The 14521-nt window shown below is 37.4% G+C and overlaps 1 protein-coding gene across 1 annotated transcript in view; it reads right to left on the reverse strand.

Annotated features, from left to right (window-relative positions):
- The window catches only part of LOC145288101 (neuroendocrine convertase 2-like), a 415880-nt gene that overhangs the window by 51161 nt on the left and 350198 nt on the right, over positions 1-14521 (reverse strand). The window contains exon 7 of the mRNA XM_080136159.1: positions 1257-1345. Within this exon, the coding sequence (XP_079992285.1) occupies positions 1257-1345 (89 nt within the window). The remainder of the gene's footprint in view (positions 1-1256; positions 1346-14521) is intronic.

A 14521-nucleotide genomic window follows, 5' to 3' on the forward strand; every position in this document is an offset into this window, starting at 1 on the left:
AATAAATTGGCATTCTTTCACTTGATAGAATCTTTCCTGCGGCAGAGGCAACATTTTAAAGGTGGACTTTCATTAACATTTTTATCTCATATCGTGCAAGGACTCGATTACCATGATAGGGAAGTTGCCTCTATACAATTATTCACTATTTTTTTTTTACTCGTTGGGCAAAGCAAATCGAGTATCGATCATCATTAACTCAGGTACAAATTGCATAACATTAGACTTTCAGCTTACCTTACTTTCTCCTTCTGTTCTCACATTTCACAAGCGATGTTTTTGACAAAGAGAGAGGAATTGTGTTCTGGTCAGAATCTATTCTATATAACACTTACTTTTGCCAACTTTTGTGATGTTGAAGTAGCATTTTTTAGCTTCTTATATTAAGAGGCATCCTGCCTTGTCTGGAGCGATTTCTAATAAAGAAATAATGGTGCTTCTGCATTTATGAAGCCACGATTTCCACAAAGTTATTCAGCTGTGCTTGGCATATGAAATAACCGGAAACAACCGGATAAGCCTTTTTGTTCCGTCTGCCTGCTTCCCACTGGACTACAACTTGGATGTCTTCAAGTCCAATGTTAACAAATTCCTAATGAACCGCCCCCTTAAGTAAACACTTCATCAAATCTCCACACTAACGTAATGTACTTGCAATAACCCTTATCCCTGAGTGGCTTCGGGCCTTGATAAGTGGTGGTCACTGTAAAAAAAAACCAAAAAAAACTCCAAATTGTTACAAGCACCCCCCCCAACACACACACACATATGTTAAGAATGGCGACGACCACTGAGATTCATAAAGTAATATATTCGAAAAATGTCTTAATATTTAGAAAACTACTTGTTGACTGTGTCCGGTTCTTCCCATTATCCGATGGGCGCACCCAAGTTACCTTATCGAAATCGCGGGTTCATAAAAGCCGAAGTACAAAAAATAATTCGTAGAGTAATTTTAATAGATGAAACTAAAATCTCGCACGAAACTTTGTAATCTCGGACCAATTTATTCAACGATGAAGGAAGTCGAAAATTGCCCCTTTTTGTACCAATGTAGGTGCAGGACGGCAATGGCAATCTTTTAGAAATAGAATCGTCCAAAGTTTGCAGTTTCATATGCCTAGACAAGAATAATAGAAAAGCAGAATATTCTAATATTGATTGTTTCATATCAAAGTGATGGGAAGAAAAAAGATATTCTTATAAAAAGTGAACAGAGTAAAATAAAAAGTGAGGGTAAGAGAAAAGAGGGTTACCCCCAATTTTGGCTTCATATGCCACACCGACACCACAAACACTGTTGTTCGCTTTGGCCGCAACTGCTCCAGCACAACGCGTCCCATGTCTGAAAACAAATAGAACATATCTTGAAAAAAAAACAAAACAAAAAAAAAAAACAACAACAACAACAAAAACGTGCAGCTAAAATATAGTAGCATTGGATTTGGTTTTTAATTTATTCACTATAGTTAAATGAAGAATCAGCTGATATATATATATATATATATATATATATATATATATATATAATTTTCCATACGTTTTGAATGAATTCAATTAGTTATACGAAAGTGCATTTTAACCTAAATGCGAGTTGGGGATAAATTTCCTTTCATCAATTTGGTACCCCCAAATGGGGATCGGCATATATATTGTTTTTAAAATATAATTATCATATTTTAAAAAAACAATATATATATATATATATATATATATATGCCTCAAGCTTTAAAATAATTGAAAATTGATTCGTTTTGATTTGCCGCAGGTTCTTTTGTTTAGATAAAAACTGCAACCGCATTCGTTTTATTTCTTTTATGTAATACTCGTGCGACTCGTGTTTATGACAATAACAAATCGAAGCATTACTGTTGGATTAAAATTCACACAAATTACAGGACTGTTTTATCCAATTAAAACTTTGAATATATTTTTTATTCGTATTATTTGGATTCATCGGACTACTGTTCTCATCTTGCAAGATGAGAACAGTAGTTCAATGAATCCAAATAATACGAATAACAAATCCTCATCTTAAAAATTCAGAAACGCCACATTTGTTTTATTTCTTTAAAATAATCGCAATGATTACAAATTTGCAAATGAAAATTTATGAAGTGGATAATATTATTTCTTGGTGATCGTACAAACACGTTTCCGATGAATGTCAGTGTCATCTGAGATAGATAATTGCAGTGATGTGTCAACGTTTCATGCTGGGCCTTATTCCGTCTCTAATCTGTATTTAGGACATCCCAGAAGTGATTGGTAGAAATTTACTCCTATTTGCAGATGATATCAAATAAGGAGCTCATAGAAGCAAATTTGACAATCACATATCTAGCCTTCAATATACCTGGAAATGCCAACAAATGGTACCATATTGCAATGGGTTCTAACTTGGATTTTACTTTGGGCGGTGACACAGCACTGCCCAAGAAGTTGAACGAGCCAAAAGATCTTGGCCTACTGGTTGACTCGCCAAGCAAGTCATCTAAACATTGCATCCAGTCCGCAAACAAAGCAAGAAGTATCCCGTTTTTCATTCAACACTTTTTCTATAAACTCATGAAATATTTCTCCCACGTTTTGTCTCCCTAGTCAAGTCATTGTTAGAGTATAGCGTCCAGGTATCTGCTCCATATCTAATGTGATATCCAATATCTGGAGAAATTGGAAAGACTTGCTATTTAAATTGTGATTTCTGTCTTATGAATGCCGACTTAAGATAACCTTTTCCACCTTTTGGCCTGCAATCTCTTCAGTAGGCATTATAATATAACTTGGGACAGATTATTCATTCCTGAACTAGACAAAGCTAAACCGGAAGTGAAGAATCAGCATACTGGATCTTGTAATAGACTTCCAAATGAGGTAATAAATGATTCAACAACAATTCAAGGTAATGGGATACTGTAAATTTCCTCCATTGCAATTAAAGTTGGTTTTATTCATCGTTAAATAAATTGAATTGAATCATTTGAACAAATTCAAACAATTTTAATTTATGAAAGTATTCCAAAAGATTTCAAGATAATTTAATTACAAAGGTTAAAAGTGATTTACTTTTAGTAAGATGCATATTTAATGTTTTAGACAGTTTTTATAACTTACGTTGTCATTAATACAACAGTTGTCGTCAGTTGGATACAATCACTCGTACGCCGAAGTTTAATTTTAAGAAGGTTTATTAATCAGAAAAAAAAACATCACAGAGAAACCAGAGAAAAAACATTGTTTAAAAAAGATGGATTATTTGATTGCCTTCAAAAGGTAGACGAGTAGAATTGAATTAAACAACAGAGAAAAAAATGAGAAATCAATTGTGATTTAGACAATATTCAATACCGAGCAATGATGCGAGTATGGTCTTAAATAATATTTGAATTTTTATCCAATTTAATCAAACGGCTACTTTATTTGGTTTGCTAGAATTCTTCCTATGCACAAGTTCTCTGTAGAACTATGCGTCCGGTCATTAGGTTTGATTATTAATTCCGTCTACAAACCCAAAATATATTCTGTCATTGAAAAGCACAAAGAACAAAAGGATACATAAATCTATAAGCTAATAAGTTTAACACTGTCTAACAAGCTGCAGCTTCAATGTTGCAATGTTGCGCCTTTGTTTAAAAAGGGAATCACCACTTCAAGGCCTGAAGCCACTTAAGGATAAGCATTAATGAGTAGGGTGATCACCGAGATCACAGCATAGTAATCGTTAGTGGTGTAAATTAGGTATAATTTGATTATTTAAGGGGACAGCTCAACAATAACTTGTTTTCATTGAACTTAAAGACGACCATATTGTAGTCAACTGGAAAGCAGGCCAATGGAACAGTTCAAAAGGTGGGAAGTTCTAAGAAAGAAGCTTCGTTCATTGAACTTTTCTTTAGATTTAGGAATAGATAGAAGAATTATTGATCGTGGTTATAGCTAGACGAGTGTTTCTTATGAAAGTTCGGCAAAGAGGACCATAGGTTGAAGTTCAAACGAACACTTACCATGAAAATAACGATAGAGCAGAGAGAGGCTTGCAACGTCTCTTATTTCTCAAGGGAAATTCTATTAACAAAACCGACAGCAAAAGGCGTTAGTGTAGATGTGACATTTTAAAAAAACGCATTTCAGGTGAAAACATTACGTACTTACGTTTTAAGTTAAAATTAGTATTATTTCCAAAAATTATGAACAATGATCCAGTAACTATGCTAGATGTATTTTAAACAAACATTTTATGCTTAAAAATAGTGGAATTACAATCTTTCAGTCAAAACGTTCAATTGCAGTTACATCCCCTAGATTCTCAGAACTCTTCAACATCAAATACATACGATAAAACTATAGATCGATAAACTTTATTTCTTACTTTGAATTATTTTCAACTGAATCATTTTTCAGAAGTTTTGGAATTCATACTAATTTCGACATGACACGTAAGTATGTAATAATGTTTTCATCTGAAATGCCTTGGTTTAAAACATCACTAATTTGCACAAGCACCTAGCAAAATTTCACCCCTTCCTACAGAACTCCTCTCTTAAAGTATCCCTATAAATCTGGGACCTAATGAAAGCAGCCAATAACATGTCAGTTGCAATATGCCTTATTTGAAGTTGATACGTATTTTTTAAAGGATTATTCAGTTTACTTTTTTTTTTTTACTGTTATTTCCTTTTTTATATTATGTACTTTCGGACAAAATAAAGTAATTTTAATAAAGTAGGCTAGACACATGGTTATTTATAATTGTAGCGAAAGTTCAGTTATAAAAGGGACACTCCAGATGGTTTTATAATTTGTTTGGGATTAACGCAGACAACTATTGCAGTCTAATTATCGACTATCCATTGCTGCAGCTGGTCTTTATGGCTTCCGTTTTTTATAACATATGGTTTAATTTATGTGCAAATTTGTGAAGTAATGGTGGGGAAAATAGGAATGGCCTACCTTTCAGACGCCCCCGTGTCTGTCTTTTCTGCAGGTTGGGATGAAAAGAGATTCAAGCTGTCCATGAGGTTTTAACACACACAGTCTCAGATGATCTCGCAAAGTCACACTACACGCATGCAAATGAGGTGAGCTTGGCTCCATAATCAGGTCGCTTGGAAGAGTTGGGGAGAATTCTTTTGGGGACACATTGTGTTGGAATGGGATGATGAAGTGCATGATGCCATCTTACAGAGCATGCTAATGGAGATTGTGGCCTGGGTGACTCATGACAACCCTGTGCAAGGGAAATGGTGTATCAACAAGAATGAGTTCACAGTCTGGGTGGACGCTAGTTCACTAGCCCTTGGAGTTGACCTTGCGGTTGATGATTTCATTATCAAAGACGCCTGCTAGCTTTGGCCAGAGAATGATTCTAGGCACATAAACTTGGCCGCACTTGATGCCACGTTGAAGGGAGTTCATCTGGCGTTTCAGTGGCAAGCCAGGGTACTACATATCATCACCGACTGTGTGCACTTATTGGTGGATAACCGATGTATTGTCTGGAAGAGCATGGCTGACCACATGGGCAGCAAGTGAGATTTTAATATGAAGGTGGCTCACCACCCTGGTTGAGACAAATAGTATGACCTGACCGTAGATGGAGCCTTGATCAGGTCTGCGATGTACAGGGCATTGACATGAATACCTCAATGGTGGCTACTGGCTGATACCTGGAGAGGTTCTAGAACTCTGCAGCGACTGAGTGCAGCTGTTACATGTAATGTAGATGATATCATGGAGATGCATCGGCAGTGCGGGCACCATGGGATCAAGCAGAACTTATATTTTGGCAAGATGATTGACTTAAGTAAGAAAGACAGATGTTAGGAGAGTAGTTGTGAGGCATGCCCAGCAATTGACTCAGCTCTAATACAGTGGAAGAGGGAGAAGTTGGGAGTGAGCAGCATGGATGTCACACATGGTGGCAATCACTTCCTCACCCTCATCGATTATGAACATGCATTTCACTGTCTGGAGACCATTCGAACGCCAGGCCTCCTACATTATTCACCAGCTGTCATCTCAGTTCTTTGAAAGAGGCATGCCTAAAGAGGTGTGGATGGACAATAACCCAGCCTTCTGCACGCGTCAGGTCAAGCAGTTCCTAGATGAGTGAGGAGTGTGGCTGTGACTACGATGTGCTTATGTGCCATCTGGCAACAGTATCGCCAAGAGAAACCATCGCAGAGTCAAATGAATTGTAACCAGGAAGCAGTGCACCATCTTGGAAGCCGTGTATTGCTACAACATCTACCAATACCGGGTCTGATAAGAGGGAATCTACCCTGACAGAGTAGTCGCCAACAAAGAAGAGAAGGGGTCGTACACCAAAGAAGATCCTGTCTGGGTGAAGCTATCGGGAAGCCAGTGCACCAACCCCATCAAGCAATGACTCAGATGTAAGTAGCCTCCCAAGAGATGCAGTGTTCTTCGACCATCAGACTATGGCTGAGAGCACACGCGAAGATGAGGCATGCACCGTCCCCCTTCAGAGAAGCATTCAGCAGAGGTGATTGCCACCTCTCTACCATCTCTATGATGATGAGATCAAGGGGAAGTGTGGGGAAAATAGGAATGGTCTACTTTTCAAACTCCCTCATGCCTGTCTTTCCTGCAGGTTGGGATGAAAAGAGATCCAAGATGGCATCCATCAGGTTTAACACACATGGCCTCGGATGATCTTGCAAAGTCATGCTACACACATGCAAATGAGGTGTGCTGGGTTCCATAAAGCAGATTGCTTGGAGGAATTGGGGAAGATTTTTTTTGGGGGACACATTGCTGTGTGTTGTAACAGGGCATTGCTTTGCGGCAAACATTTTGAAATATATGGGACGTTGAGGCATACAGAAGAGAGAGAGAAAGAAAACGTATCACTTGGGATACACCCTTTACAACAGTAATGCCAACATTAAGAAAATAAAATTAACCATTTTTGGATGCTTGTCCAGGATTTCTACCGTGAAATATTAGAAAATAAAATAAAGAAAAATAGCGTGATTCCTACCCTCATATTCTGTTCCAACCTCAATATAGGTAAACTAAAAAAAAAACCCAAAAAACAAAAAAGAAGACAAATAATGTAATATTTCCCTTCCAAGTTTATTTGATATTTTCACTTATAAAACGTGGAGAAAGATAACTTAGCATATCCTACTGAGATGTTGTTACGAGAGTTTTATCCCGGAGTGATGCACTGTGAGGAAACAATAACTCAATCTCTCCTTCAATTTTATCTTCTGGTTAAGAAAATTCCACAAATACTGTGATTGGCTGGTTTTATTACAGTCGGAAAGCGTGCTCTGAGGAAAGATGAGGGGAACAATAGACAACCTAGTACAAATAGATGAGGCGTCAGAAATACAATCGTGGCCGTCTTTTAGCTAGAGATGAACCTGCCGAAGAAAACATTAGAAATCCAGCGCGAAATTATTGGAACCATGGCACACATATTGATGGCCCAATGAGACTTTGGATAGTGTCAGGGTACCGATGTAAGGGACTTTTACATACACAAACGAGATGCAGCAACGTTAATCCTTATCATTTGAACGTGAACTAGAAGCAGGTTCAACAATACATTTTGATGAATGGTCAGCATATTGACAACTTTATCAAGCTGGGTACGATCACAAAACCGTCAATCACCAGGACACTATGTAGATTCAAATGCAGGTGGGCACACACAACAAATTGAGAGGACTTGGTTAGACAACAAGATCGAGATTTTGAAGAAAAAGTGAGTTTTTCTCCAGTCGTGCTTGGATAAAAACTTCCGGCATGTTTTGACAAGAGATCAAGACCACTTTGTAGCAATCTTACGCGACATTTTAAGTTTTTGTTTATTTATTTTTTTTTTTTACTAAATTAGTGCTTCAATTTTACAGTATTATCGACCAAAGTTAATTCTGATTGTTTAAAGTTCGTTTTATGGATTTTTCAGCATGTTTTATAGAATAGAATAAAATGTCAAGAAGTATGTTTTTTTTCTATCTTCCTTTGGTAAGAATCACTTTAGACCCGAAAAAATGGGGTACGAACTACATTATAGAAGAACTTTGAGGGTGGGAATCATGTAGTAGTACCGAAAAATCTGTACATCGATGCATACCCGTGACAGAAAGACAATATCGTACACTAAAAACTCATACAAATTAAAATAGTTTTAATAGTTTTATTTTATAATAGAACATAAAATTTCATAGCTACACTACTAGCGATCTCACGACACGAACTTGAAAATATTCTCGAGAAACAAGGGAGACAACTCCAAATCGAGATTTCAGATAGTGGGGGCATTAGAAAAGCTAAAATCCACTTAAAAATGTCGGTCTTTAAAAACTAAAACAACTCAATCATGAGTTTTAGTTTCTGTCGTTTCTGCTAATGATTATGCTGACGTTTGAAAGTTTCTGAGGAATACTGAAACTCATTTCACTTTAATTATTAGCTATGCTACTACTAATACTACTACTAATGAAAAGAAAACGTGTGAGCAATGCTGATTAAAATAGTGTATGTATAAAGTTATAAAAATATATTTATGACGATAAAACACAGAGTCTTCCATGCTTCAGGCCAATGAGGATGAAACGTAGAAGACCGTGTAACTTAGTTTTTTTTTTTTTTTTTTTTTTTACATAGGCATCACCACATTATCAAGGCCAAGAGGCCACTCAAGGATAAGGGTTAAAGAGTTTACAGTAGAAATTGGACATTATAGTAATCATTGGTAATGAAAATTTGGTAAAGTTGATAACTTATATGGAACGGCTCATCAAGAACTTATTTACGTTAGACTTGAAGACAACCATATTGTAGTCAGCTGGAAAGCAGGAAAACGGAAGACAATTCCACAGGCGTGCAGTTCTAAGAAAAAAAGCTTTGTTCATGGAATCTACGTTTAGGTTTAGGCACAGATAAAGAGTGGGGGGAATTATTGATAGTGTTTACAGCTAGACGAGTGTTTCTTGTGAAAGTTTGGCGAGGGGGGACCATAGATAGAACCTCATTCGAACACTTTCCATGAAAATAACGATACATCAGAGACAAACTCGCAACATCTCTTCTGTGAGATAGAGGTTGCAAGGAAGAGAAAAGGACATCTCCTACGAGGCTACGAAGTCTATTTTGAACTCTATCAAGGCAGGCCAAGTCCTTTCTAGCAGCTCCTGCCCAGATGTGGCAACAGTATTCCATCCTTGGACGTACCTGACTCTTATATAGATAGAGAATAGCATCAGCAGTGAGATATCTACCGGATTGATAGAAAGATCCCACCATTTTTCCAGCTGCCTTGGCAACAGATTTGATGTACGTGTTCCATTTAAGATCAGGAGTAATGGTCAAGCCAAGAAGTTTGTCAAAACTTGAGGCCTCCTGAAGACGAGAGCCATTCATTTCAATTGATGTCAGATGTGGATCAGAATGTTGATGATGTAAAGAGAGAAGCTTGGTTTTAGATGCATTAAAAGTAACCAGCCATTCTTTACCCCATTGTACTACGTGCTCAAGATCAGAGGAGAGAGAATTGGAGAGAACTTGGTCGTTTACTGACTTAGATGTGCTACCATAAATGGTAGTGTCGTCAGCATAAATGTCTACAAATGATGTAAGGATGTGATTTGGAAGATCATTAATGTAGATCAGGAAAAGAGTTGAGCCCAGGATGGACCCCTGAGGGACACCGGCATTAATACTGTGAGCTTCTGATTTTTGCCCCTCAACTACTACTCTTATGAACCTATCAGAAAGAAATGATTTAATAATTGAGAAACATTTCCAGCAATACCATAGCTAGAGATCTTATGAAGTAAACCTTTATGCCATACCCTATCAAAGGCCTTAGATATGTCAAGAGCAATTGCCCTAGAAAGGTTGCCTCCGTCGAGAGATTTGCTAATCCTATGAGATATAGCTGTAAGCACATCTGCTGTAGATCTAGCAGAACGGAAACATATTGAGTGTCACTAAGAAGGTTATTTTTGTTGAGATGGTTGATTACTTCTGTATTTAACACAGATTCCAGCAACTTACTCATGACGCACAGGAGACTTATTGGCCTGTACTGAGAGGGCATACTGATGAAATTTTCCAGGGAGATGGGAAACTATTCTCCTTAAGACAACGTTTAAACAGTTTTGTAAGTATGGGCGCTAGTTCAGGTTGAAGTCTTTTGAGTACTATAATTGGAATACCGTCAGGGCCAGTTGCTTTACTGGAATCAAGGTTTTTGATTAGCTTGGCAACATCATGTACAGATATATGTATATCACATAGCGTGTTTTCTGATACAGGAGGAAATATTGGGGGTTGGCAGCCTTGATCGCAAAGGGTAGAATTAGCTGCAAAGTTCTTGACAAAGAGTTTGGCTTTGTCTGATGCTGACGAGATTACCTCAGGTCCATTGATAATAGTTAGGATGGAGCACACGCTTCTGTTCAGGATTCTGTTTGCTATTTGCCAAAACTGGTGGGAACCAAGCCGCTGCTCAGCTACTTTGGACTTAACAGATTGAGCATACAACTCTCTTGCATTCTTTATTACTTTCTTACAATGGTTGCTGGCAGTCCTGAAAGCGGCTTTAGTTTTCATACATCTATTACATTGGAAACAGTGGAAAAAGTGATTTCTATGCACAATGGCAGCAGCACATTCTGGAGAAAGCCATGGCTGGCTGTTAGGTTTTTGCTGAAACTTTTTCGAGGGTATGAAACGGTCAATACCTACAATTAACCATTCCGTCAGGTCTATTACTATAGAGGACACATCCTTTTTAAACATGGAATGCAGAGGTAGATCAGATATAAATGTACGGAAGCTATCCCAGTCAGCCATAGTGTATCGATATACTGTACGATGGAGAGGTACGTCTGGGGACTTATTACATTTCATTTTTATCTTAATTGATACAACAGAGTGGCTGGAAGAGCCAAGAGGCGACAGAACAGAAACTGAACATAGTTCAGGGCAAGTTGTGAGAAAAAGGTCTAGTAGGCTCGCATACTGGCCATCATTGTCGGGCACACGGGTGGGTTCCTGAACAATCTGAGCGAGGTCATAGGCAATGGAGAAATCATGACAGAACCTTCCCTCATCATCGGTCTTGTTAGAGTGGGTCAACCATTCGACGTTGTGAACATTGAAGTCACCACATACGTGAATGTTAGCTGAAGGATAAGCAGATAAGACTTGGTCAATTTTCTTAGATATGCTTTGAAAGATAGTAACTCCGCTGTTATGGGGGCGATAGAGAGTAAATATAAATGCCGTAGTGTGAGCTAAAGCAACCCGGAAGCACATATAGGGTAAGTTAGGATCTTCCCGGGAGATTTCCCTACCACATGGAAAGTTATCCCTAATATAGGCACAAATTCCATGCCCATGGCGATCTTGGGGGTCAGATTTAGAAGTTAAGTTAGAGTATCCTTTAATTACAAACTCTTCTAGGGAAATAGCCTGTCCAATGTCAGTTTCACTTAAAAATAAAAGGTCTGGTTTAGTCTCCTGTAATTGGGTTTCAACCTCTGGAAGGTTAGAACGTAGACCCCTGATGTTGGAGAAGGAGACATGGTAGTAGGGGTCTACGTTGGAAGTTGGAGAACCGGGTTTAATCGTGTATTTTTTCTTGAAACTTGTCATGATGAATTTTTGGAATTTGTGGACTAGGTCGTCAGATTTACTTAGAGCAGGACAGAGAGGGGAAACTAAGAGAGAAAAAGAAACGAAGAAATTTTTTTTTATTTGTAGCTAATGAAAAGGTAAAGCCGTAACAATTACCCACTAGTATGGCATCGAGAGGCCCCACCAGAAGCTACTGCATGGTCCAGAATCCATTCACCAAATGGCAATACAGCAGCTCCAGTACTTTGCACCTGCTGATAGGACAGCCTCCTTGGTGGTTAATCCAAGGTTCAGGTCCCTGACTATCAGGCGGATAACGTCAGCCCAGACAAAACGTTTACCTCCAGCACCCTTACTAGTAACATGGCTACAAGGATAGACATAGAAACAGAAAATTTCCGCCATCTCTGCCAACTGTTTGCGCAAAATACTGCCAACCTAGAAAACAGCTTTTTCTTCTCCCTTTGTCAGAAAAATCACTCATTAAAAAATGAGGACTGAGGGACAAATAAGAAGAAGCGAGAGTAACAGGAGCTGCCGATAACGCATCCACAATGCGTTTTCTACTCTCCATTAAAAAAAAAAAAAAAAACTATTAAGTATAACTTAGTTGCCATAAATAGAGTTCATATTGTTGGAGCAAATATTGAAATAAAATATTGAAAAAAATCGATACATAAAATATATCTTTATAACATTTTATTTGGATATATGAACTAATATATATATATATATATATATACATACATATATATATATATATATATATATATATATATATATATATATACACGGATAAAGTTTTTTTAGATAGACAGTAGAGTAAGTGTGATTTTCACAACATTTTGGTTGATGTAACCTAATTTCTCCAGGTGTATCTTGTCAAACTCAGGAATGTTTCTGTCGAACTTGGGGATTTGTACAGAATTTCGAACAGAACCCTTTATTTACTTCACGGGGGTAGCATGCTCTCATTCCATCAGCCATGGCTGGATAGAAGTCCTAAGTAATTCGTAATTGTATTTTTTGATCACCCACACTAAGGTTACATCGACCGAAACGTTGTGAAAATCACACTCAAGATGAGAACAGTAGTCTGATGAATTTAATAGGAATAACCAAGCCGCATTTCAAAAATTCAGAAACGTAGAACAGATGTAATAAAAACATAAGATTACGGATTACAAATGATCTGTTGATGAAATTTCAAAGCATGAACAAGCACCTGTCATGTATAGCCACAAATACGATGCAACAGCTGTCTCTGTATTACTATATATTCGTTCACCAAGCTCCTATCTTTACATCATCAAGGCTCTGATCCACATCTGGCATCAATTGAAATGGATGGCTCTCGTCTAGGGGAAGCTCAATGTTTTGATAAGCTTCTGGGCTTGACCTTTACTCCTGATCTGAAATGGAACACCTACATCAAGTCAGTTGCCAAGGTTGCTGGAAAAATGGTAGGATCCTTATACTGCTCCAGAAGATATCTCACCGCAGATGCAATTCTTTATATAAAAGCCAAGTACGTCCAAGGATGGAGTATTGCTGCCACATCTGGGTTGGAGCTGCTAAAAACAGCCTATCCTGCCTTGACAGAGTACAAAATAGGCTTCGTGGCTTAGTGACAGATACTATTTTCTCTTCCCTGCAACCTCTCTCACAAAGGAGAGACATTGCGAGCCTGTCTGTTTTATCGTTACTTCCATGGCAAGTGCTCGTCTGAGCTCCAATCTCTGGTCCCGCCTCGCCAATCTTTCATGATAAACACCCATCTAGCTGAAACCAAAATTTCTCCACTGTTTATCTGTGCCAAAACCAAAATATGGATTCCATGAACAAAGCTTCTTTCTTAGAAGTGCACACCTGTGGAACTCTCTTCCGTTTGCCTGTTTCCAACCTGACTACAACCTGGATGTCTTCAAGTCCAACATAAACAAATTCCTGATGAACTGCCCCTTTAAGTAAGCCACTTTATCAAATCTCCAATACTAACGATTACTACGATACTATCCCATTGATTACTGTACATGCAATAATACGAGTGGCTTCCAGGTCTTGATAAGTGGTGACTACCTTGTAAAAAAAACCAAAAAAAAAAAAAAAACCATCTAGACAATATCTTCCGCCATATCACAACTTTAAACAGAAATTTGAAATGCAAACAATTCTAAAATTTTACCCCAATGTTATCATTTACTGCCATCAAGAGAAAACTATTATGATTTTAGATATATATATATATATATATATATATATATATTAAAAGTGAGATTGTATGTGTGTGTGTGTGAGGACACGTTTCAACCCATATACTCAACGAATTTTTCATCTACAGGCTTGAAATTTGGTATATAGAGTATTGAGACATATGGAAAACTTTAATCGGTTTTCCTCTGTAAAAGGGGGTGGTAAGAGGTAAAAATATTTAAAAAATTCTACTAGTGGGAGGGGGAGTCATCGAATTTTTATAGGTGTCAACCATTTCACAAGGTTTGAAAAACCTTTAAAGACCTTGGCAAGCTGGACTAATGATTATCGTACTTGACTCAGTGTCTAAGTTTTGATTTCGATGTCAGCTCAAGTATTTTTTTACTTACAAGAATTGAACCGTTTAGAAAAACAACACTCGCATGCACATATTTTCTTTCCCCCTTTTTTTTTTTTTTTTTTTTACTTCAGGTACACCTAGTATATATATATATATATATATATATTCAATTGTATTTCACCTTTTATTCATACCAATCCTTTGATTAATTAAGCTCGATGTAACTACAGAGCATATACAAACAAATGATAGATTTCAATGTTTTCAGAATGTTTCAAGAATTGAACATTTAAACATACTTAAAACAATAAATGGTAAGATGGACAACATCTTAAAATTTGGAATATA

Source organism: Euprymna scolopes, chromosome 11 (genome assembly GCF_053919585.1).
Source record: "Euprymna scolopes isolate OS-2025 chromosome 11, ASM5391958v1, whole genome shotgun sequence".
Taxonomy (NCBI): Eukaryota; Metazoa; Mollusca; class Cephalopoda; order Sepiida; family Sepiolidae; genus Euprymna; species Euprymna scolopes.